This window comes from Balaenoptera borealis (genome assembly GCF_965194805.1).
Source record: "Balaenoptera borealis genome assembly, chromosome: X".
Taxonomy (NCBI): domain Eukaryota; kingdom Metazoa; phylum Chordata; class Mammalia; order Artiodactyla; family Balaenopteridae; genus Balaenoptera; species Balaenoptera borealis.
The window spans coordinates 41906923-41932449 of NC_138881.1; the positions used below are offsets into that span (position 1 = coordinate 41906923).

The 25527-nt window shown below is 41.3% G+C and overlaps 1 protein-coding gene across 2 annotated transcripts; it reads left to right on the forward strand.

Annotated features, from left to right (window-relative positions):
- The first annotated feature begins 9611 nt into the window (after positions 1–9611).
- RGN (regucalcin) lies at positions 9612–23737 on the forward strand. Of its 2 annotated transcripts, none has more exons than XM_082378239.1 (7): positions 9612–9810; positions 11650–11830; positions 13684–13866; positions 20253–20468; positions 21981–22112; positions 22474–22628; positions 23310–23737. In XM_082378239.1, exons 2-7 carry the CDS (start codon positions 11668–11670, stop codon positions 23358–23360), a joined length of 900 nt encoding a protein of 299 aa, XP_082234365.1. In that variant the 5' UTR covers positions 9612–9810; positions 11650–11667; the 3' UTR covers positions 23361–23737. The 2 variants fall into 2 exon arrangements, with proteins under 2 accessions (XP_082234365.1, XP_082234366.1); XM_082378240.1 differs by lacking the exon at positions 9612–9810 and adding an exon at positions 11131–11420.
- Positions 23738–25527: the final 1790 nt, after the last annotated feature.

The following is a 25527-nucleotide window of genomic DNA, read 5'->3' on the forward strand; positions in this document are numbered from 1 at the left end:
GAAAAGAGGAGTGTCTTCAACAATCCTCTTCCCAAAAAGCATGCTGGAAAAATTGGATACCCATATGTAAAAAGTAAAACAGCTCCTATCAATACCTCACACCATATATAAAATTAATTTCAGAATGGGTCAAAGAGCTAAATCTAAAACTATAAAACTTCTAGACATGAACAAAGAAGAAAACCTTTAGGATCTTGTTTAGGTAAAAACTTCTTAGATATGACACCAAAAGCACCTTCCTTAAAAGAACATACTGGTATATCGGACTTCATCAAAATTAAAACTTCTTTTTGAAAGACACTGTTGCTAGGATGAAAAAAGAAGTCAGACTGGGAGAAAAGGTTTGCAAATCATTTATCTGATAAAGGAGTGGTATCAAGAATGTGTCAAGAATCCTCACAACTTAATAACAAGAAAATAACCTAATTAAAAAATGAGCAAACCATCTCAACAGGCACTTTGGTGAAGACAATGAATGGCAAACGCTCACATGAAAAGATGCTCAACCCCATTAGTCATTAGGGAAATGCAAATTAAAACCACAGTGAGATACTGTTACACCGCTATTAGAATGGCTAAAATTTAAAAGACTCACCATACCACGTGAACTGGAACTCTCATAAGTGGGTGGTGGGAATGTAAAATGGCACAGCCGCTTTGAAAAACAGTTTGGAAGCTTCTTACAAAGTTAAACATACACCTACCATAAGATTCCGCCATTCTGCTCTTAAATATTTACTGGAGAGAAATGAAAGCAAATGTTCATATAAAGATTAGTACACAAATGTTCATAGTAGCTTTGTTTGTGATTGCCGAAACTAGAAACAACTCAAATGTCCAACAACACTTAAATGGATAAACAAGTTGTGGTACTTACATACAGTGAAATACCTCTTAGTAATAAGCAGCCGCATAGCACAGGGAGATCAGTTCTGTGCTTTGTGTCCACCTAGAGGGGTGGGATAGGGAGGGTGGGAGGGAGAAGCAAGAGGGAGGAGATATGGGGATATACGTATACGTATAGCTGATTCACTTTGTTATACAGCAGAAACTAACACATCATTGTAAAGCAATTATACTCCAATAAAGATGTTAAAAAAAATGGAATGAACTACACACAGCAGGATAGATATTTTGATTCTCAAAATAATTATGCTGAGTGAAAGGAGCCAGACAAAACAGAAAACATACTGTATTATTCCATGCATATAAAACTCTAGAAAATGAAAACTAATCTGGAGTAACAGTGGATCAGTAGTTGCCTGGGAGTTAGGAGCACGGAGGGGCGGGACTGAGAGATAATAAAGGGGCAAGAAGAAACTATTGAGTGATGGATATATTCATTATCTTGATGATGGTGATGGCTTCAGGCATATGTGTATGTGTCAAAACTAACCAAATTTTACTCTTTGTATATGTCAGTTTATTGTATGTCTCTTATACATCAATAAAGCTATTAAAATAAAACCTTAAAAAGACTTCTTCAATTATGTCTGTGTGTCCCTAGGAACTCTGTTTCATTGGCCTGCAATCAGGAGGTTTTATTCAGCTTCTGATGGGTAATGGTTGGGCTTCAGCCATGCTCTAGAGACACAAGATTGCACAAGCACCATCCTTACGGCCCATGGAAGTTCTCATGGGGTCTTCTGAATCTAAATCTGCAACCCTTCTATGCTAAACACCTGCCTCCTTCATATTTTCCTACTATTATGTTCTCTACCTGGCATAATTTCTCTAGGGTCAATTTGAAATTACCGTGGCCACACTGGGGAATTTCTGACATGAACAAGATTGTTCACTTAAGAAGTACCTCAGGGGATTTCCCTGGTGGTCCAGTGGTTAGGACTCGGAGTTTTCACTGCCGTGGCCCGGGTTCAATCCCTGGTCCGGAAACTAAGCTGTGCTGCGCGGCCAGAAAAAAAAAAAAAAGGGGTACCTTAGAACAAAAAGGGAAGAAACCCTCATGAGTCATGAGGAGATTGTTTTTATCTAAAAGAGAATTTTTTTTAACATAGGAAACTATATTAGCTTTGTTTCTATACTTCAAAGATTAATGAATGGTAGCTTTAAAATTATTTAGATTGGTAAAATTGTCAGTGGCCTGAGTTATTGTCTAAACCAGCTGTAATCTCAATATCTATATATCTATTTATCTTTCTATTTCTTGTGTCTGTCAAAATGGGGTTTCTGTATCAATACATTCTTCCTTCTTCAAAAAGCAACAAAATTACCCTTTAAAAATTGTAATTTCATGTTTGTCTGAAGCTGGGTCCCTCTTAATTTTTGTCCCTCTCCGTTTTAACCCCCTTAGGAAACTTTTAAAGATTAACTGATGAAAACACATTCAGTTGCATTGTAAAGCAATTATACTCCAATAAAGATGTTAAAAAAATTTTTTAATTAAAAAAAATTCAGTTGTTATGTGTACACTTTTTTTTCTAGTCCAGATAAACTGTCAAAAATGTCTAAAAAAAAGAAAATGTTATTAAATTATGTTTCTTTTTGTAGACACTGAAAAGTGTACTTACATAATAGCCTTTGTTATTCTAGTTATGAGAAAAGAAGAAAAGAGCTTAATTCCAAGATGAAGAAGAGCTTTTGATACAACTTAGTCTTTATTTATTTATTTATTTGGCTGAGCCGGGTCTTAGTTACAGCACATGGGTTCTTAGTTGAGGCATGTGGGATCTAGTTTCCTGACCAGGGATGGAGCTTGGGCCCCCTGCACTGAGAGCACAGAGTCTTAACCACTGGACCATCAGGGAAGTCCCATGACTGAGGGTCTTTAAAAATTAGTTTACCATTTAAAAATAATGTCAGCACAATATTTTGGTTTGTACAAAACCAGGGTTAAATTATTTAACCTTTCTAAATTTCCTACACTGGCTTTATGAGTTAAGTAAGTTACCATTGTTTCCATAACTTCCTGAAAAAAATATATATACGAACAATTAAATGAAATGATAATAACTTTTTAAAGAGTTATTATGAAATTTTATGAAATTCTTAAACTGCTACAAATCACAAAGATTTAACATATTAGCTAAAATTGAAATTTCCAGATCCTGACTAATTTTAAGGCCTTAGATAAATGGTTAAGTTAATTAATAAATAATCTTTGGATATCTGGACAGTTTCTAAGTAAGAAACAGATACAAAACACTGGCCACTGGACATAACTCTTTATTCTTATCTCCTAGAATGGCACTGTCCTTATCGTCCATAAATTCAGGAGAAGTGCAGAGAACTAACTGAATTCTAAAACCAAAATTTTTAAAGTTCTCAGAAACCCCTTGAACGTCCATGGCCTAAAGTCTTGCCATGATCCTTGATAGCAGTAAGATCTGTCCCCTCTAGGATCCACAAGTTACCTCCTTCTGAGTTAATAACGAGTTGCCCCATGGATTTGGAAAGTAATCCCAATCCTAGACTCTACCCTATGACATGCTGATATCATTAATTACAGCAGGGAACTCATAAAATACCTCCAGCTTTATCACCAGCAAGTACAGCTGCTTCTTCAAAACACCCACCTAAGCAGCCTCTGCATGATCCCAAACCTGAAGGCTTGGTTTTCTGAAAAGGCATCAGAGAAAAACTGCCCTTGAGCCTCAGTGGAAAAGACCTTTTCAGGTACTGTTAGCAACCGACACAACACTAAAACTCCAAGGTACTGATACTGAAGTTCATGTTTCCCAGCTTATAAGATATACAGACCACCTAGAGGGGTGGGATAGGGAGGGTGGGAGGGAGGGAGACGCAAGAGGGAGGGGATATGGGGATATATGTATACCTATAGCTGATTCACTTTGTTATACAGCAGAAACTAACACACCATTGTAAAGCAATTATACTCCAATAAAGATGTTAAAAAAAAAAAAGATATACATCACTTCATCCTGACTACTGGATGGCCATTCCATTGGAATACTTTAAACAGGATTCTTAGGATCCCTCCAGAAACTGCTGACCGCGGAAGTTGACAGCTTCTGCCCAAGGTTAATTTTCTGATTCTTCAGTGGCCTTTTTCCTTCCTTTTTCCACTCATCTTGCCTGTTATTGTACTTTACACTCCCTAGGAACTGACTCTAAGGCTCAATATGTTCTTCCTTATCTTCATCCTATGACTTTTGACCCTTTATGATCTTCTCCCACTTCAGAAAAAGTAAAATGTTCTGATGGGTTTTTCTCAGACCATAGCTACTGCTCTGAATTTAACTGTTTGCTGACAAAAATTTAATCTTTTTTTCTTTTAAACACTTGAGAAGGTACGTTTCCTTTTATAGGCCCCTTCTGGTTCTTAAGTTTCCCCCACGTCATTAATCCCAAGCTTCAGTCACATAAAAATTGACCTCACATCAACAAAATGCTTCTACTGAGGTTACTACAACCCTATCAGCAAAACGTAGCCCGTAAGGAATGAGAACTAATATTAGCTACAAACATTTTTTTTTTAAATTTGACCGCACCACACAGCTTGCGGGATCTTAGTTCCCCGACCAGGGATCGAACCCGGGCCCCCAGCAGTGGAAGATTGGAATCCTCACCACTGGACCGCAGGGAATTTCCTACAAACATTTGTTCTCTTCAGAGACACTCTTTTTGGGAACTGTTTACCTCCACTCACGTTATCTGCCCTTTTCAAGGGACATATAATTAGCTCATGTAAAATGATACTTATACTCCCAATAAAGTCTGTGCTCCATTGGGATACCATTTCTGAGGTGGACATCAGACTTACACCAACCTGCCACACACTAACTTATCCAATATATTTGGGGTAATTTTTTTTTAATTTTATTTGTTTATTTATTTATTTATTTATGGCTGTGTTGGGTCTTCGTTTCTGTGTGAGGGCTTTCTCTAGTTGCGGCAAGCGGGGGCCACTCTTCATCGCGGTGCGCGGGCCTCTCACTATTTGGGGTAATTGTTAGAGACTTTCAGATATTTAAAACTACCTCTCTTCCAGAGGATCAAATTTTCCTGAAAAGAAGAGGGAAGCACAGCAGAATCTGGACAACTCCCAGAAAGATAACTGGCTCCTCCTGCATTCCCTGTGAGCTGCGGTTCCCACCGTGGTGAAAAGGTGGCCCCAAACCTGTCTCGGACCCTAACAGATGCCATAAATGACACAACTTCTACTCTAGAAGGCTCCCCCACCCCCAAAAAAGTCTAAATTCTTTAGCCAGGCTGTCACGAGCAATCCGAGGAGCGAGTTAGCTTTAGCAATACCTCTTGCTGCACTTATATAAATACTACAGGTCAAGTAGAACAATTTCTGATGAGGCTAAAAGAAAAAGGCACCTGGCTCTCTACAAGAGACCAGCTGGACCATGGGACATGTTTCCATGGCCTGGGTTGGGTCATCTAGGCCCCTGTGTCCAGAGTCTATTACGAGGACGAATCATCACCTTGTTTCTGGTAACTGCCTGTGGTGCTTTTGGCCGATGGATCCTGTCCAGAGTCGTAAATGCCGCTGTGCAGCCCTTGTCACATCAGAAGATTCAGTACCTCATCCTGCAACAAAAGGAGCAGGAGAGACTTGCCCAAGTCCTCCTGCAGACAATTTTCTCGGTGCCACCTCCAGATCAGCAATATCTCAGCAATGGTGATGATTAGAATATATAAATTCATGTCCTGTGGCCTGACCTCATCTGACCTTGGATGAAAGGGGGGGAATGAGAAAGAAATGCAGCCCCTGACATCCAGGAGCTGGCCTGGCACTCACAGCAAGGCCTTGGTGCTCTCCCGATGGACATGACCAATTTCACAGATTCCCAACATCAGACAAGGCCACTCTATGACTGTAATGGATCAAGACAAAAGCTAGACTAATAAGCATTGTCCAAATTCCCCAAATGACTAAACATCACCCTCTCCTAGCTCATATGAATGGGTGCTGCTTCTTTATCAATCACTCCCTTCGCCTCACCTTTCTAGATAAGGATTAAGATACCCAATCATAGACTCACCCCCACTTTCTGACAGCCTCCGATCCGTGGACCCTCCCCCCAAATCTCCTAACACAAGGCCACATCCCGTAATAGAATCTAACACCTTCTTACCGAGACATCGCATGGTGTATATGTTCTCCTTTGTGGCAAGGAATCAATGAACCCAGATTTGTGTGACTGGACGAACAAATGAATGAATGAAGCGGCTTATAATAAAAGATCCAGGACTTACCCTCTAAGAGCTCATAATGTAGCAGGAGAGACAGACAAACCAACGGTTCTCAGTCAGTGTGATGAGTATTGTGATAAAACGTAAAGACAGGATGCTGTACAAGTGACATGTCAGAGCCAGGGGTTTCAGTGAAGGCTTCCTGGTGGAGGGGACACTAGGGTGAATCTTAGGTAGGAGTTAGTCCAGTACAGAGGTAGGGGTTGGATTTAGTGGGAGGAAAAACGTGTCTAGTCAGAGAATAGCAAGTTCAAAGGCAAGAAGCAGAGAGAGTATATAGCTAGACCATGACTGAGGTCAAGAAGGGACTACCAGCAAGTCTTCAGGGCCTTATATGCTTTTGGGTCCATTGAAGGGTGGTAGGATTAGATTGTATTTTATAAAGATTCAATAACACATACTGTGATCAAAGTTAACAAATCATTTACCTCCAGATGTTAAGATGGATACAGCATCACTTTTATTGTATTGCCAAAAAGGCATAAATTGAATTAACCATGAGGAAAAAGCAAATTAAGGAACATTCTGCACTTTGAACTCCAAAAATATCAATGTCATAAAAGAAAAAAAGACTGGGGAGCTGTCCCAGGTTAAAGGAGACTAAACACAGCTAAACACAATGCTTTACCCTGGATTGGAATTAGGAACGAAATACTTTTTTTTCTTTTGCTAGAAAGAACATTAGTGGGACAACTGATGAAACTCAGCTAGATAATACTGTATGGATGTTAATTGCCTGATCTTGGGAATTCCCTGGCGGTCCAGTGGTTAGGACTCCACGCTTTCACTGCTGCTGTGAGCCTGGGTTCAATCCCTGGTCGGGGAACTAAGATTGCCACAAGCCACGTGGTGTGACCAAAAAAAAAAAAAATCCCTGATTTTTTTAAAAATTTTATTTATTTATTTATTTATGGCTGTGTTGGGTCTTCGTTTCTGTGCGAGGGCTTTCTCTAGTTGCGGCAAGCGGGGGCCACTCTTCATTGCGGTGCGCGGGCCTCTCACTATCGCGGCCTCTCTTGTTGCAGAGCACAGGCTCCAGACGCGCAGGCTCAGTAATTGTGGCTCATGGGCCCAGTTGCTCTGCAGCATGTGGGATCTTCCCAGACCAGGGCTCGAACCCGTGTCCCCTGTATTGGCAGGTGGATTCTCAACCACTGCGCCACCAGGGAAGCCCCCAAATTCCCTGATCTTGATAACTGTACTGTGGTTATATAAGAGAATGTCCTTGTCTTCAGGAAATGCACACCACAGTATTTAAAGGTAAAGGAGCACCATGTCTGTAACTAACTCTCAAACTGTTCAGAAAAAAATATATATATATATATATGTAAATGAGAGAAGGATAAAGCAAATGTGGTAAAACTGTTAACATTTGGGGAACCTAGATGAAGGGTAGTCATGAATTCTTTATGTTATTCCTGCAACTTTTCTGTAAGACTGAAATTTTTTCAAAATATAGTTACCCCTTCCCTACCAAAAAAAAAAAATGCATGTAGTTGAACAAGCTCTATGCGTCAGCACTGTGGTGGGACCTGGGAAGGAGAGGGTAAATAAGACGCATCCCCTGCTCTACAGGACTCATGGTCTAGCGGGCCATCTTGGCAGCGGATCCAAAGGTGTGAGACAAGACCTCCAAGAAGATGACAACAATTTGGGCAAGAAATGGGGAAGGCCTGAATGAACTAGGGCAGTGCCAACGTAGCTGGAAGGACATTAAAGGGACAATATTTATGATCTGGTGACTAACTGGACTTGAGGTAGGGAACAAGAGAAGTCTAGTGAGGTGTCCGGGCTTCTTACACAGTCCATTGGCCGGACCTTGGTCCCAGTAACCAAGACAGAGTGCTCGGGCAGTTTGTGGAGAGTAATGGGATTGGGTTTGGACAGCTCAGTGGTGCTGTTAAGTAGAGGGTTTGAGCTACAGGACTGTAGTTTAGGGGAAAGATCTGAGCTGAGATATATTTGGGGGAGTCATCAGCATCGAGGAGTTAGAGGAAGCCGCGAGATAAGAAGAAGGCACAAGAGAACTCCAACATCTGGAGATCTCAGTCCCAGTCTTTGCCTCACCCAAGAAAATGTCCTTCAAGTTCTTACTTTTCTACCGATGGTTTGGGCTCTTTGCCAGATTTTTCCCAGCTGGATGTGTGGCTTTCGGAGGCTCTTCACTTTGTAGACTTCCTTCCCACGCGTAAATGGGGACATGGGAGAGTAGTTGTCTTAAGTACCTCCCGGTGTGAAAGCGAAATAACTGAGGCCATAAACACCAGTTATTCTAAGTACTGACCGTAAACTGAACTGAGATTGCTCCAACCATCTCCTGCCTGCCTAGAGCCTTGTGCCTTTAGGTATTGATTTCTGGTTCTTCCTCCTTAGTGAATTAAAGGAAATTAGAATGCCACAGTGATTGTGATTTGAGTGCGATTTGATAGTGCAGATGGCAAAGAATGGGACACTTGATTGAGAGATATAAATAATGAGGTAACACTGACCTTGGATTCAACACATACAATAAAATGCGTAAATCTCAAATGTGGCCCTGGATGGTTTTTGACAGTACATACACCTGTGCAACTCACGCCTCCATCGGGATACCGAACAGCTCCATCACCCCAGAAAATTCCCTCAACTCCCCTTCACAGTTAATACCTGACTCGAATCCCCCAGGAGCAGCCACTGTTCTGTTTACCTCCCTCCCTTAATTTTATTTTTTAATGTTTTAAACTTGTGGGTTATTTAGAGAGAGTATGGACGGTCAGGTGGCAGAGCCAGGAATGCATTTAGGCTCTCAATGGAGAATGTGAAACTGAGTACACTTTAGGAATATTTATTCCACAGGATTTTTTTTTATTGAGGTATAGTTGATGTACAATATTACATAAGTTTCAGATGTACAGCATAGTGATTCACAATTTTTAAAGGTTATATTCCACTTATAGTTATTATAAAATATTGGCTATATTCCCTGTGCTGTACAATATTTCCCTGTATCTTATTTATTTTATACATAGTAGTTTGTGCCTCTTACTCCACTACCTCTACCTTGCCCTTCCCCCCTTCCCTCTCCCCACTGGTAACCACTAGTTTGTTCTCTATGTCTGTGAGTCTGCTTCGTTGTGTTATAGTCATTAGTGTGTTGTATTTTTAAGATTCCATCTATAAGTGATATCACACAGGATTTGTCTTTCTCTGTCTGACTTATTTCACTAAGCATCAAATAAAGCCTCTCCTCTTGCCCCACCAAAAACATTTTGCAAGAGTTGGCCTCCAGTTGACTCTTCTCCACTAGGAAAATAGGATTTGTTTAACCGCTTGAACTTTCCTTTTGAACCTGTTTGTGTTTAACCGGACCCTCGACCCAATCTCTCAGTGAGGCATTTGGATAACTTTTTTTGGTTAAGTCAGAGATTACCTTTAGCTATCCGTCCAAACTCCAAAGCTTAGGTTCACTGGGCTCCAAGCCTCTGTCCCACCTCCCTGCCCCGGCGGGCTCTGCTGGATTCTTCCTGCCGAGGAGGAGGGAAGGCGTGGAGGGAATCGGTTTCCACCCACAGCCCCGGCCGGGTGACTCTCCGCCTCGGGCCCTGCTCTGCCACCTGACCTCCGAGCCCCCTGCAAATCATCAGGCTGGTGAGTGCCCTGCTCAGGCCGGCCTCCCCGCCCCCTCTCTGGAGAGGGGACATCTGGCGACAGCCAGCCCCATCCCCAAACCCGTGCGGCTGAAAGGAGACCGACCCCCTCTGCCACCCGGGGACCCGCGCCCCGCGCGCACCCCACTCGGCCGGCCGGGGCTGGGGAGGAGGCGGGCGCAACCTTCAGCTTCCCGGGGGCACCCGAGGCCGCGGCCGCGCCGCCAGCCAGTACCGGGCCCCGCGCCCGCACAGGTGGCCCGAGCAGAAAAGGGACATTTGCCAGACACCCCCTCCCCCCGGCTTGCACCACGGAGCGTGGGGTTAAAAGTTGCGATTGCAAAAGTCCCGCGTCTGATCTTGGGCCTTATCTCAGATTGACAGCCGGAAGGCCTTTAGAACCTCTGCCAATTTTTAACAGCCAGTGAGGACTGCAAATGCTACAGCGCTGGCAGGCAGCATTTGAGGACGATTTGAGCTGTGTTTCTTTAAAAAAAAAAAAAAAAGCGGTTTATCGAAGGTAATATTAAACCAAAGATTATTTTCCCCTATCATTAATTTGCCCATCCATGTGTGGGACCAGTGACTCCAAATCAGATAATTGTCAAGGAGAAGGGTGAAGATGCAGGCAGTTTTGATCATCATCAGGACGCAGTCTGGGAAAGAGAGAAGGCTCTTGAAAGTTGTCTGTCTTTCCTCTCCCACGTGGGTTTCTTAAGTAAGGATTTTTTCTTTTCTGATAATTTTTCTTTTTCTTCTACCTGTTCGCTGGTCACAGCCTCTGGCCTAAAGTCCCAGAATAGAATGTTCCTGCCTGTGGAGTTCAAGACTCCTTGCCAAACTGGCATGGTGCCTTCCTAGGCAGCAAGAAATAGCTGAGGGGCTGTCATTTCCTACAGTGGTGCCCCAACGATGTCCTTTTCTCCCCCCTTTCCATTGTCTGAATTTGAAAATGGATGTTATAGAGAACAGACTGGTGGTTGCCAAGGGGGAGGGGGCTGGGGGAGGGATGGAGTGGGAGGTTGGGATTAGCAGATGTAAGCTTTCATATATAGAATGGATAAACAACAAGGTCCTACTGTACATCACAGAGAACTATATTCAACATCTTATGAAAAACCATAATGGAAAAGAATATATTAAAAAAAGAATGTATATACATATATATATATGTATAACTGAATCACTTTGCTGTACAGCAGTAATTAACACAACATTGTAAATCAACTATACTTCAATAAAAAAAAAGAATATGGATGTTATTTCTACTTTAGTGTATTATCACTGATGAACTGCATTTCTAAAAATGCAGTTCAGAAAAGTGCAGAGCAGGAAGATTGGCCTTTGGGCCGTCAGAGAAGGCAATCAACACCATGCACGGATGGGAAGGGCAGCAGGAGAAGGACGCCCAGAGGGCCACCAATGAGGGAGTTTCCCACCCCCTGACCCGCCTTGGGGGCTTGGGTGCTGGCATAAAGGCAGCCTTGGCTTATAGAAGCAGCCAGCTCTCTCTGGGGGTCACTAGCGCCAAGGTGTGGATGTTGGAGTGTTGCTTTTTTTCTCTCTCTTTTTAAGAGAAACCTTGAAAAAAAAAAAAAAAAAAAAGCACCGGTAAGTTGATTGAAGATCTCTTGTGTTATGGCCTATCAGCTCTTTCTTCTTTTTTACCTGTCTCGTCCTGCCACATTGCATATTTTGTTCTGATCTGGGGAAAGTGTGTCCAGCCTTTCCAGTTCTGATTTTAAAAACTCAATCTGTATTGGGATCTTACCAGCGTCTTAGGTGTTTTGCTGAATTTGCTCCATGCGATGACATTTCACTTTATCTCTGTTGTCTTCAGTAAATCTCCCCCGTGACAATGTCTTCCGCTAAGATTGAGTGTGTTTTGCGGGAGAACTGGCGCTGCGGTGAGTCTCCAGTGTGGGAGGAGGCATCCAACTCTCTGCTCTTCGTAGATATTCCTGCAAAAACGGTTTGCCGGTGGGATTCGCTCAGCAAGCAAGTGCAGCAAGTGACCGTGGGTAAGGATGAAGGATGGGCTTGGATCTGCCCAGACAGCCATCTCTTCCCTGGGGAGGGGCGGTCACCGAATGTGTCATTCCTCCGGGACCTTCTTGTTAACGCGTACTGAATATGCTTGAGAACTGTTGGATTGTCATCCTTTCTGTGTCCCCCACTTTGACCCAGGGGTAAAATCTGAATACGTTCCTCTTCCCCTGCGGGTGCCGGGCAACATTCCCCATTGTGTTTTGGATGGTGAGTCACGGTAGGATCTTTCCTTAATACCTTCAGTTAACAGCCGTGAAAGTTGGAGACCTGGTTTGTGGCACAGCAAAGGTTATCTACCTTGAGTCAGGCCAAGGCCTTAATTTGCAAAAAATAATAATAATAATAACAACAGATATATGCCCTCTTTGTGCAAAGAGGAGCTTTTGGACTTAGAAAGCATTAACCGGGACTTTCTGTTCACTGTTCAAAATAGGATTCACAAAGGAATTTCCAGTGCATTGGAGTATGATTCTGTTAATGGCCCTGTGATTTCCCATGGAGGGGTTTATCACATTCTATGGCCCAAGGGTATGGGCTTGACTAGAGATAAAGAAGTTTCTTCTTTTCATTCTTGTGTTCGTGGGAAAGAGATACCAGGAATTCCTGTGACCTCAGGATGCTCTCTCTCAACCCAGAACTGGGGACCTTTTTTTTTTTTTAGATGAGAGGGAACAGCTTTTAATTCACTCACGGACATGACTGTGGCTAGAGGCAAAATGACTGTGACCCGCTGTGATCAGACTTGGGGGAGGGACCCATCACCTTCCCTAGTCTCTCTTTCCCAGTATGCACACATTAGGGATATATTCCTACCCCTAATCTTCAAAACAAAAACAAAACAAACAAAAAAAAACCCCAAACCCTGGGAAGGGCTTGTGCTGTCCACAGTAGCTTAAAAGCTAACAGAAGCCTCAGGCCACAGGTTCGGATCCCTGATGAGGATATGACGCTCCTACTAGTGTCTTGCACATTCCCTGGGACACTCCACGGCTCGAATTAACTTCTGCACAGGGCACCAAGCGTCTTGCACTGAATAGATGCTTAGGAAATGTTTTCACAATAAAGTCTGTCAATTTGTTTCCTGTGAGTACTCACCATGGTAATCAATCTCTCCACTTAAAAAAAAAAGTTTCCTTATACGTGGAAAAATGTTAAACCCAGAAAACCTAAAATTTAAATATACAAAATATAGTAGTATAAGGAAGACGTGATTTTTTAAATCACTGCATCTACATTTCTATTATTTTTAATCATGCTTACTTCCAAAAAGGATTTAAGAAACAATTTTCAATTAAATACATACAAACTAGGGTCCCTTTAAAAAGACAAGTCCTAATTTAAAAAAAAAAAAAAAAGATAAGCCCTGTACTTGAGGGAGAGAGAGATGACACAAAACCCAGTTCCTGGAACTAAACACAGTTTGTGTCCCTGCATTTCCTGAAGATCGGGCAAACTGAGCATCGCTTGCTCTGTGACAACTGCCCTGGTTTACACACCACCCCCTTAGGAACCTCTCCTCTGAACTTGCTGTGGCACCTGCCCCAGTGTATGGCGGCTGCTGTGGTTTGACTTCTCTGCTTCTCCCGCTAGACTGGGAGCTTCCAGAGGAGTTGGGTTGCGTTCATCTTTCCATCCATGCTGCCCGGAACAGCACACGGAGTTCATGCTCAACGAATATACTCGGTTATGTAACCGTCACTATTCAACAGAGAGGAGGGAGCACTCCCCTTGCCAAAAGAGCTGCAACCTCTTAGAGATGCCGGGTGGCGTGATGGACACAGTGTGACTACTGGCTGCCCTCTGACTGCTGCTTTTACCTCTGCAGATGCCCCAGTCAGCTCTGTGGCCCTTCGCCAGTCAGGAGGCTACGTCGCCACAGTTGGAACAAAGTTCTGTGCTTTGAACTGGGAAGATCAGTCAGCAGTTGTCTTGGCCACAGTAGATAAAGACAAGAAAAACAATCGATTCAATGATGGGAAGGTGGATCCCGCTGGGAGATACTTTGCCGGTATGGTTTATCTTTAGCACCTACTTACTGAGCTTTGGGGAAGACCAGAATATGACTTACAAAAGCCTCACAGCTGCGGTAGTAAAAGAAGTATTCGTAACAGGTCTTGGGTTCTTCTTTTATTATTACTTAAGTCACTTGTATCCAAAAAAAAAAATCCCATGAGAAAAACTTCATAGATATCCCTTTCAACTGCTGTCTCTAGCAGACTAAAATTTGTATTGTATTTTTGTAGTTTAAATGAGTTTTAAGATAGAGGTTGTGTTGTGGTTACTGTTTAAATTGGAAATGATTTCAAACTTTCAGAAGAAAAAAGTAACAATAGTACAAACAACACCTGTATAGCCTTTACCTAGACTCACCTATTGTCAACATTTTGTTCCAACTGCTCTCTCAATACATAAACATTTTTCTCCAGGATCATTTGGAAGTAAGTTGCATATATCATGTGCCTTTACCTCTAAAATACTTCAGTGTGAATCTCCCAAGAAAAAAATGACGTATTCTTACATGACCATAGTACAGTAATCAACTCAAAGAAGTTTAACATTATGACAATTTTATATGATGTACTATCTATATTTCAGTTTTGTCAATTTGCCAAATAATGTCCTTTATAGCATTCTTTCCCTCCAGTACAGAATCCAGTCTAGGATTATGTACTGCATTTAGTTGTCATTTCTCTTTAAACTTCTTTCATCTGGAATGGAACATAGCCTTTCTTTGTTTTTTATGACATTGCCATTTTTGAAGACTACAATCTCACCCAACTCCCCTCTTTTTTAACAGAACATTCCTCATGTTTTTGCGTTTGTCTAATGTTTCCTTGTGATTAGGTTGATGCTACATATTCATGGCTGGAATCACTGCATAGGTGCTGTTCTGTCCTTCTCGGGGTATCCCATCTGGGTACCATCTGTCCCTCATTGGTGATGTCAGTTTTGATCACCCAGTTGAGGTCTTAGATTTCTCTGCTGCATAGTTAACTATTTTTAAATTGCAATTTATAAGCAGTTTGTGGGGTCTGTTAGTGATCTATTGCTGTGTAACAAATTACCCTGAAATTTAGTGGCTTAAAATAACAAACAGGGCTTCCCTGGTGGCGCAGTGGTTGAGAATCTGCCTGCCAATGCAGGGGACACGGGTTCGAGCCCTGGGCTGGGTAGATCCCACATGCCGCGGAGCAAATGGGCCCGTGAGCCACAGTTACTGAGCCTGCGTGTCTGGAGCCTGTGCTCCGCAACAAGAGAGGCTGCGATAGTGAGAGGCCCACGCACCGCGATGAGGAGTGGCCCCCGCTTGCCACAACTAGAGAAAGCCCTCGCACAGAAACGAAGACCCAACACAGCCATAAATAAAAATAAAATATAACAAACATATATTATCTCACATAGTTTCTGAAGGTCAAGAACCTGGGTCTGGCTTGGCTGGATGGTTCAAGGCTATGTCCTGAAGTTGCAGTCAAGCTGTTGGCTGGGGCTACAGCCTTGGAGGGAGCTGGAGTCTCTGAAGCGGCCTGGAGGATCTGCTTCAAATCTCACTCACATGGCAGGCAGTTGACAGGAGGCTTCATTTCCTTACTGCGTGGGCCTCTCCATAGGACTGCCCGGGACATGGCTTCCCCCAGAGCCAGTGATGAGAGGCAGAGAGAGAGAGAGAAAGAGAGAAAGCCCAAGATGGAAGCTACAGTCCTATTATAACCAATCTCAGAAGTGACATAGCATCACTTCTGCCATGTGCTATTGGTCACAAAATTATGGAGGGGACTAGACAAGGGTGTGAATACTGGGAGGCAGGGATCATTGTGGGTCATCTTAGAGGCTGGCTACAACATGCGGAGATACTTTAAGTCCAAGCAAATATCCTGGTCCTCATCAAAATATCTTCCTTAGGTTTTACATTCCTTGATGATTCTCACTTGAAGCCATCTTTATTATGATGGCTGCAGAATGACTTATATACAGATTTAAATGAATTTTAACTCTAGTTTGAAATTAAATAATGCATTTCACATTTAGTTCTCATTTAGCTCCCATCCTAACAACCCTGTAGTTAGCCAAAGTTGATTCTAAATCCCTGCTGTTTCCACCTCCCCACTCTGCCCCTCACGTCATCAGCCATGCTGTCCTGGCTCCATTCTCTTTCTTTCTTTCTTTCCTTCTTTCTTTCTTTCTTTCTTTCTTTCTTTCTTTCTTCCTTTCTTTCTTCCTTTCTTTCTTCCTTTCTTTCTTCCTTTCTTTCTTTCTTTCTCTTTCTCTCTCCTTCTTTCTTTCACTGCGCTGGGTCTTTGTTGCGGCACGCAGGATCTTTAGTTGCGGCATGCAGGATCTTTTAGTTGCAGCATGTGAACTCTTAGTTGCGGCATGCATGTGGGATCTAGTTCCCTGAGCAGGGATCGAACCCGGGGCCCCTGCATTGGGAGCGTGGAGTCTTAGCCACTGGACCACCAGGGAAGTCCCTCCATTCACTTTCAACATGGAAGGTAAGTAAGATCTGAGCAGGTGGTGTGGATTGTTTCCCATCTTCCTGGACTTTACACAACCACAGATCTAGTCCAGGACAGGTTGAAAGATTAAAGATGAGAATCCATTGGAAGCCCTTCTGCCAGTAATTTCTGCAGGATGAAGAAATATGATTGGATACTCTACCTCCTGTTGAAGTTGATTTTCTCTCTCCCTTATGGCTAGAAGTTTACAGCTCTGTGGCACTTGGTGAGACAAAATTAAAATGCCCTCAGAGGCCTGAGTTCTTAGCCTGGAGTCCCCAATTCTTAACCTTTGCCCTCTGGAGACCCCTTAAAATTGTAGGCATCAGTGTGCATACATACTGGTCATGTGCATCTGTCAGAAGCACCTGAGAAACTTTTTCTAGAGAGAGTTTATAGCTTTCAGCAGGTGTTGAGAGCTGTCCCTCGCCCAGAAAAGGGTGGGGTCATCTGATAGTCTGGATGGGGGTCTCTTAGTGGTGGGTGGTACCCTGAAGGTGTCCCAACACCCAAGGTCTCACCTGTCTGGGCTCACTACTAGATGATGATAAACCAGGGCTCCAGTTTCTTTCCCACTAAGGAAGAGCCCTTTCTAAGCAGTGGGGGATCCACATTCATGTTCCAGGCATCTCTTTCTGTGAGGCAGATAGTGGGGGAAGGGGGTGGGTGGGGGTGGAATAGAAATAATAGAAACAAGCCCAACTGCCCTATAGCAAAAAAAACAGGGAGGGAGGTCTGGCTTGCTGTTCAGGCTTCCCAGTTTCAGTCCATTTTCCTCTAACTCACCCTTCTTTCAGATGGCGCATGTTATAGTAAATGAGCTTTCCAATTTCTTCATTATGTTAAATTCTGCTCTGTCCTCTGAGATCACACTCAAGTCTAAGTGCATATTCCATGGGCACATGAGAAGAATGTGTATTCTGCTGTTGTTGAATGGAGTGTTCTCTATAAATGTCACTTAGGTCCAGTTTGGTTGATGGGATTCAGTTCTTCTATTTCTTTGCTGATTTTCTATCTACTTGGATCTATTACGGAGAAAGGGATGCTGACATCTCCAACCAGAATTATGGATTAGTGTGTTTCTCCTTTCAGTTCTGACTTTTGCCTTGTGTAGTTTGAAGCTCTGTTGTTAAGCACATGCACATTTAGGATTATTATGTCTCCTTAGTCAAGTGACTATTTTCACAGTATGTAGTTACTCCTATTTATCCCTGGTAGTTTTCTTTGCTCTAAGTATATCTTGTCTGATACTAACATAGCCTCTACAGTTTTTTAAAATTAATATTTGCATAGGATAGGTCTTTTCCCATCCTTTTACTTTTAAGCTACATATATCCTTATATTTGAAGTGAGTTTCTTATAGACAGCATATAGTTCTATTTTCAAACAATTTATTCTGACATTATCTTAATTGATGTGTTTAGATTATTTACATTTAATGTAATTACTGATATGCTTTGACTTAGATCCACCATTTTATTATTTGTTTTCTCTTCTTTCCCTCTGTATTTTTTTGTTACTCTGTTTCCCCTTTCCTGCCTTCTTTTAGGTTATTTGAATATTTTTTAGAATTCAATTTTAATTTACTTATTGTGATTTTTCACTATATCTCTCTGTATAGTTTTTTAAGGGTTCCTGAATGGATTTCAAATGTATAGTTAACTTTTCACAGTCTATCTAGAACCAATATTTTACCACTTCAATTGACAATCACCCATTTATGTCATAGTTGTCTTTACATACATAGATTTAAAATCCCATCAGAAAATGTAATTTTTGCTTTTGATCATCAGAAATATTTTAAGGAACTAAAGGGAAGAATAGTCTATTATATTTATTCATATACGTGCTATTTCTATTGCTCTTTCTTCATTCCTGTTGTTCCTTTTGGTATTTTTCCTTTTGCTGTTTCCCTTCTGTCTGAAGAACTTCCTTTAGCAATTCTTTTAGAGCAAGTCTGCTGGCTATAAATTCTCTTAGTTTTACTTCACAGGAGAAGGTCTTTATTTCACCTTCATTCTTTAAGGATATTTTCACTTGATATAAAATTCTAGGTTGACACGTTTTTTTTCTTTCAACAAATTAAAAATGTATCACTTTCTTCTGACCTCCACAGTTTCTCATGAATAATCAACAGTCATTGAAATCATTATTCTCCTATATGTTGTATGTATGTCATTTTTCTTTCATTAATCTTCAGGATTTCTATTTAACTTTTTAACTTAAGTTTGGTTGTTTGTTTTTTGGGTTTTTGTTTGTTTGTTCTTTTTTTTTTTTTTTTTTGGCCACGCCACGTGGCATGTGGCATCTTAGTTCCCCGACCAGGGATCGAACCCGTGCCCCCTGCATTGGAAGCATGGAGTCCCATCCACTGGACTGCCAGGGAAGTCCCTATTTAACTTAAGTTTTTAGAAATTTGATTATGATGTGTCTGGGTATAGGTTTCTTTGGGCTTATCCTGTTTGGGGTTTGCTCAGCTTCTCAAATATATAGTTTTATGCTTTTCACCAAACTTGGAGAGTTTTGAGCCATTACTTCTTCAAATATTTTTTGGCCCTGTATTCTTTGTCCTCTTCTCTAGGAATCTAGTGACACATATGTTAGCTCTTTTGTTGTTGTCCCACAGGTCCTTAACACTCTATATTTTTTTCAGTCTTTTTTTCTCTCTGTTGATCAGATTGGATAATTTCTTGATCTAGCATCAGATACACTGACTCTTTCCTCTATCATCTCTATTCTGCTATTGAGTCCATCCAGTGGGTTTTTTATTTCATTAATTTTATTTTTCAGTTCTAAAATTTTCACTTGGGGATTCTTTATATCTTCTCCTCCTTTGCTGCTATTTTGAGTTTTGTTTTAAGACTCTGCAGATCATTCATTTGAGCATTTTTATAAGAGTTGCTTTAGTCTTTGTCAAGTAATTCCAACATCTGTGCCATCTCACTGTCTGCCTCTTGATTCTTTTTCCTATACGACTTGAGATTTTCATGCTTCTTTGTGTTGCCAAGTAACTTTGGATTGTATCCTGGACATTTTGACTATTACCTTATGAGATGCTGGGTCTTGTTTAAATCCTATGGAGAATGTTGATGTATTTGTTTCAGTAAGCAATCTGTATGTTTAGGTTCAGATCACAAGTTCCAACTTACTTTCTATTAGGTGCCATTAGGTGCGCCACTCAGTGGTAAGTCTGAGCCCTAGAAGGAGTTCTATCCATTAGCTCCGTTCTCCAAATCTTTAGCATGCTAATTAGAATCAGATCCATGCGTGTACAAACAGATGAGCCCAGCAGATCACAAACAACTTTATGGGGTTGCATTCCTGAACATCATCCCTCTTTACTATCTTCTAGTACTTTCCAGCTTCCTGTAGCTCCTTTTCATTCCTCCAGTCAGAAACCACCCACTTCTATGGCTGTTCTGCCTCCAGGGCCAAGTGGCAGGAGGGGAGAGAGAGAGAGAGAACATGAAAGCAACGGTGTTTGATCTGCCCTTTTGTCCCTGCAGCTTCACTAAATGGAGAGGAATGTCGCCTTCCCTCACAGTTTTGATTCCTGTAGTTTCCTGTTGCTGATCACGCTCTGCCTTTGCTACCCTCACTGCAGAATTGCCTGGGGGCTGGTGCATGAGAAAATGGAGAAAAAGGAGTAGAAAATAAGCAGGGGGTTTCTTCCTCTCTCTCTCAGAGCCGTAGGAGTGTTTTCTGCTCCTTGTGCCAGATCTAGAGGTTTCTCTCGGACCTCTTTCTGCCTGCACCATGGTGCTCACTTCCAAGTTTCAGGCTGGGTTGAGTTCAGGCCAGGACATACTAGAGGATAAAATGGAGAACTCAAGAACTCGCCACCAATTAGGTGATACTTCAAATTCTGTGTTCTTCTCTGAGCCGCCTGATAATTTTGTAGGTACCATGGCTGAGGAAACAGCTCCAGCAGTTCTGGAGCGGCGCCAAGGGTCCCTGTACTCCCTCTTTCCCGACCACCATGTGGAAAAGTACTTTGACCAGGTGGACATCTCCAATGGTTTGGATTGGTCTCTGGACCACAAAATCTTCTATTACATCGATAGCCTGTCCTACTCCGTGGATGCTTTTGACTATGACCTGCAGACAGGAAAGATCTGTATGTACTCTTTCATTATTTTTCTTAATATTGCTGGTATTTTTTTCATATGCATATGACTAGCAGGCTGCCTCGCCCTTAACCCACTTGAAAAGGTCCTTACTTTTCAAACAAAGAACTGCCTAATGTTATGATTCCAATATTGTAATGATTACACAGACGACTATACTGCCGGTCAAGCCATGGCTCTCAGCACAACTAAATATGGTCACAGTTGGCATAATATGGCTAGGTCCTTAATCCTTTTTCTTGCAACCATCACTAGAAAGAGGCTCACTGTAAAACGGATCCTGTCTTACCAGCTGGTGCTTAAAGGCAAATAGTATACAGCAGAATGGGACAAAAGAACAGAAAATTAGAGTTTGGGGTTGATATTTCTTATTTGTACTTTAGTTAACTATAGGCAAGTACTTAAAGACAAATTAACAACCTTTCAAAATGGAAAAGTAAAAAAAGTAGTTGCAGATTGTTCAACTCCACCAACGGGATCTAAATGAGCCATAGTTGGAAACTGGGAGGGAAGGAATTATTGGAAAGAATTTAAAAAGGAGTGCTTGAAACTTTCATGAAAGGTGCCAGACCACAAGAGCAAAACCAATCATAAAAATGACTTGAAAAAAATCATGAGTCTCATGTAGATTTAATCAGAGGCAAAATATTCCAGCACAGATGTTTTGCTTTGAAATATGTAGTGCTCTTTTTCATGACTGTTTTTACCCACTTTACTTACACATGGTTTTAACATTTTTTCCCTTATACCTCAATCTGATTACTGTAATGACCTGGATTTTGTAGTGTAACGTTCCTCTGGATTTTGATGCTTGTTTTTTGTACATTATGATTCCCTTTAAGGCCGTCCAGTTGGTTTCAGAATACCCCTCTTTTCAGAAACAAGCTCTTCTAATATTTAGATAGGGTGATTTTGGAGCATTTAGTTGGGCAGAAACAGAACTCATACACCTTGTTAGTTTTTGTGCGTGAATTGTTGGCAGCTCAAACCTGGGCCCTCGGCTGTGAGAGCATGGAGTCCTAACCACTGGACCGCCAGGGAATTCCCCAAAGTAGGCATTTTTTGAAAGTAAAACAGCAAAGGTCTGACCACAGACTGAAGTGTATCTGAGGTGGGCATGCAGGGCTTCAGTTCAGGTCCCTCAAAAAGATCTTTTGTTATTTTATTAAGAATTCTGCTTTCTTTTTTCTCTCCTCCTCTGAAAGCTTAAGTAGCTGTGTCTGTACCCAAACTAAAAGGAGTGAATCCACCCCAAATCCTACAGTACAAATCCTTTGTTGAGGGGTGCCCACTCATGTTTTTGGACATTTTTAGAGTTAGGAATCCTCCTGAATCATCCCACCTGTGGTACCCATTTGCCAGACACTGGATAAGCAGAAGTGATCAGTATTTATAATCAACTTGATTGCTAATTGTTTGACGCTCAGTATTGAGGGGCCTGTGGTTTTGGGGTGGGTGTGTGTGGTTGGTTTGTCTGTTTGTTTGTTTGTTTTTAACCATAGCCAACCGCAGAAGTGTTTACAAGCTGGAGAAAGAAGAACAAATCCCTGATGGAATGTGTATTGATGTTGAGGGGAAGCTCTGGGTGGCCTGTTACAATGGAGGAAGAGTGATCCGTTTGGATCCTGAGACAGGTAGGCCCACAGCAAAATGAAAAACCCCCTCCATGTCTAGGAAACACCAGACACTAGGGGCCAGAGAAACTTCATCACTAATAAAGTTATATAGAGATATATTCAAAGGTCTCAATTGGATGATTTTGGAAATAAAGGCCAAAGATATAGCCCAAATGTTATAGTAAGAACTCCTTTTCCTGTAGAGGTAAATCTTTTTTGCCCAGAAGAAATTGTCAGGGAAGGTAGGTGAAATACCTGGGCGAAGTCTGACCTCCAAATCGTCTTTGAACTTTCCTATTGCTCCACAAGGGGTCCCGAAAAGTTGTGCGGGTGGAAATTTGCTAGAGCTAGACTTTAAATGAAATATTTGGTGACCTAGGGAAAAGACTCCGAACTGTGAAGTTGCCTGTTGTTAAAACAACCTCATGCTGCTTCGGAGGGAAGGATTACTCTGAAATGTATGTGACCAGTGCCCGGGATGGGATGGACCCCGAGGGTCTACTGCAGCAACCTGAAGCTGGTGGAATTTTCAAGGTGATCTGGCTATTTCTTTTATTTTGAGGGTGAGGTGGGAGATCTTCGGTTAAGTAACTGAGTGATTGGTGCTTTTTCATACTTCCCAAACACAATTGTATTTGGCATTTAAGCTCATCATGCTAGACTTAAAAACATTTTATTGAGATTTTCTAGACCTGAAGTCCAGGACAATGTGTTCAGCCCACTTTGTACAGTGCTTTAAAATATTTTTTTGCTTCAGTGGTATTTGAAATTCTATAAATCAGTAGAATAGGCTTGGAAAACCAGTGTTTGAAACACATTTATAAGATTAGTTGATTGTTTTGATGTTGCAAGAATATTTTCAGGTTCTTAACTTTTTTTGGCAGTGAAATAAACACTGATAAGAGTTATAGATCTCTTGAGCTGAAAAGAAATGTAGAAGTCATCTGGCGCAAACCCCTTTCTTAACAGATGGGAAGAAGACAGAAATAAATTCAGTTTTCAATCCTAGTTGTAAATGGTTGCTAGTTGAATTATTATCTATGTGAATAATTGGGTTGGACCATAAATACCTAATCAAATAGTTCCTTTTTATTATAGGAAACAAAACAAGGATAATAGGTGGCTAAATATATTATTGTGAATCATAAAAATGTTTTTGGAGAATATTTGTGAATTACCTTGTATCAGAGTTTCTCTCTTTTCTTTTTTTAACAGATAACTGGCCTGGGGGTCAAAGGAATTCCTCCCTATCCCTATGCAGGATGAGTGACAGGCCTTCCTTCATAGTGGAGGAGACTTCTTAGAAGACAACTAGAAAATTCTGGTGCTGAAATTTCAGTCTAGTTACAAAAAAAAAATGAAGCAATGATATTAATAGGATTAAATTTTTAATTACAATTTTTAAAACATAGAGCATTTTTAACAAGGGGTGACAGGTGGTTTTGATAACATACTATAAGGCCTTCTGCAAAAGTGCTATAGAAATATAGAGGTGTTCAACCGTCAACCAGCCTCTTGATTCTTTGCAAATTGCTGGTGGAATTGGGGGAGGGGGAAGGGACCATATTTGTTCTTTACTCTGCATTCCATACTTACTATACCTAAAGCTTTAAAACACTAATAAATAGTAGTCTGGTAATGACTTGCTATGATTACGTTCCTTTTTATTTTCATCATAATCTTATAAAATATGCTGCAGTGCCGACCTACCTTCGTATTACTTTTCCTGTATGTTATTTTACAAACTAAAATATTACTGGAGGATAAGAATCAAACATTTTGGCAAAATCTATGGTTCCGACTGCCACCTAGTAGATGTAATGTATCACTTTGGAAAGAATACTTTAAAAATAGCCTTATTGAGTTTTCATTGACCTACACGTATTTAAAGTGTACAATTTGATAAGTTTGACATATATATACACATTAATGAAACCAACGCCTCAAGTAAGATAATGAATCTATCCACTACCCCAAGACTTTCCCTGTGTCCCTTTGTAATCCTTTCCCTTGGTCCTTCTGTATGCCTGCCCCCATCCCCAGGAAACCACTGATCTGATTTCTGTCACTATAAATTAGCCTTAAAATTGGGTACTGTGATTTCTCCAACTTTGTTTTTTCAAAATTGTTTTAGCTCTTTTAGTTCCTTTGGCCTTCCATATAAATTTTAGAATCAGCTTGACTATATCTACAAAAAAATCCTGGAGCAATTTTAATTGGAATCGCTTTAAATCTGTAGAACAATTTGGAGAGAATTGGCATCTTTACTATTTTGAATCTTCCAACCCATGAACATGGCATGTCTTTCCAATTATTTAGGTCTTCTTTGATTTCTTTCATCAGCATTTTGTAGTTTTCAGCATACAGATTTTTGTTTTGTTTTGTTTTTGTTTTTGGCCGCACCATGCAGCATGTGGGATCTTAGTTCCCCAACCAGGGATCAAACCCCTGCTCCCTGCAGTGGAAAAGTGGAGTCTTATCCACTGGACCACCAGGGAAGTCCCAAGCATACAGATCTTGTACATGTTTTGTTAGGTTTATATCCAAGTATTTCATTTTCTGGAGCTATTGTGTTATTATTATTTAAATTTTTTGTTTCCAGTTGTTCATTTATGGAAGTATGATTGGTGTTTGTATCTGATGACTTTGCTAAACTCACTTATTAGTTCTAAGGGTATCTCTATAACTTCTCTGGGATTCTTTGGATATATAATCATGTCTTCTGTGAGTAGACAGTTTTATTTTGTCCTTTCCAATATGTATATTTTAATTTCTTTTCCTTACCTTATTGCACTGACTAAGACTGCCGGCATTATGTTGAATAGGAATAGTAAGAGTGGATATCATTGCCTTGTTCCCAATCTTAGGAGAAAAGCATGCAGTCTTTCTTCAGTAAATATGATGTTAGCTGCAGAATTTTTTGTAGATGCCCTTTCTCAGGTTGAGTAAGTTCTCCTCTAGTCTAGTTTGCTGAGAGTTTTTATTAGTAGTAGTAGTAGTATTTTGTTTTTTTATTTTATTTATTTTTTTAATTTATTTTTTATTTACTTTTGGCTGAGTTGGGTCTTCCTTGCTGCACACGGGCTTTCTCTAGTTGCAGCGAGCAGGGGCTACTCTTCGTTGAGGTGCACGGACTTCTCACTGCGGTGGCTTCTCTTGTTGTGGAGCACAGGCTCTAGGCGTGCGGGCTTCAGTTGTTGTGGTGCGTGGGCTCAGTAGTTGTGGCTCGTGGGATCTAGAGCGCAAGCTCAGTAGTTGTGGCACGTGGGCTTAGTTTGCTCTGTGGCATGTGGGATCTTCCTGGACCAGGGCTCAAACCCGTGTCCCCTGCATTGGCAGGCGGATTCTTAACCACTGCGCCACCAGGGAAGCCCCGTAGTAGTATTTTGGATGTATTTTATCAATTTTTTTTCTGCATTTGTTGATTCGATCA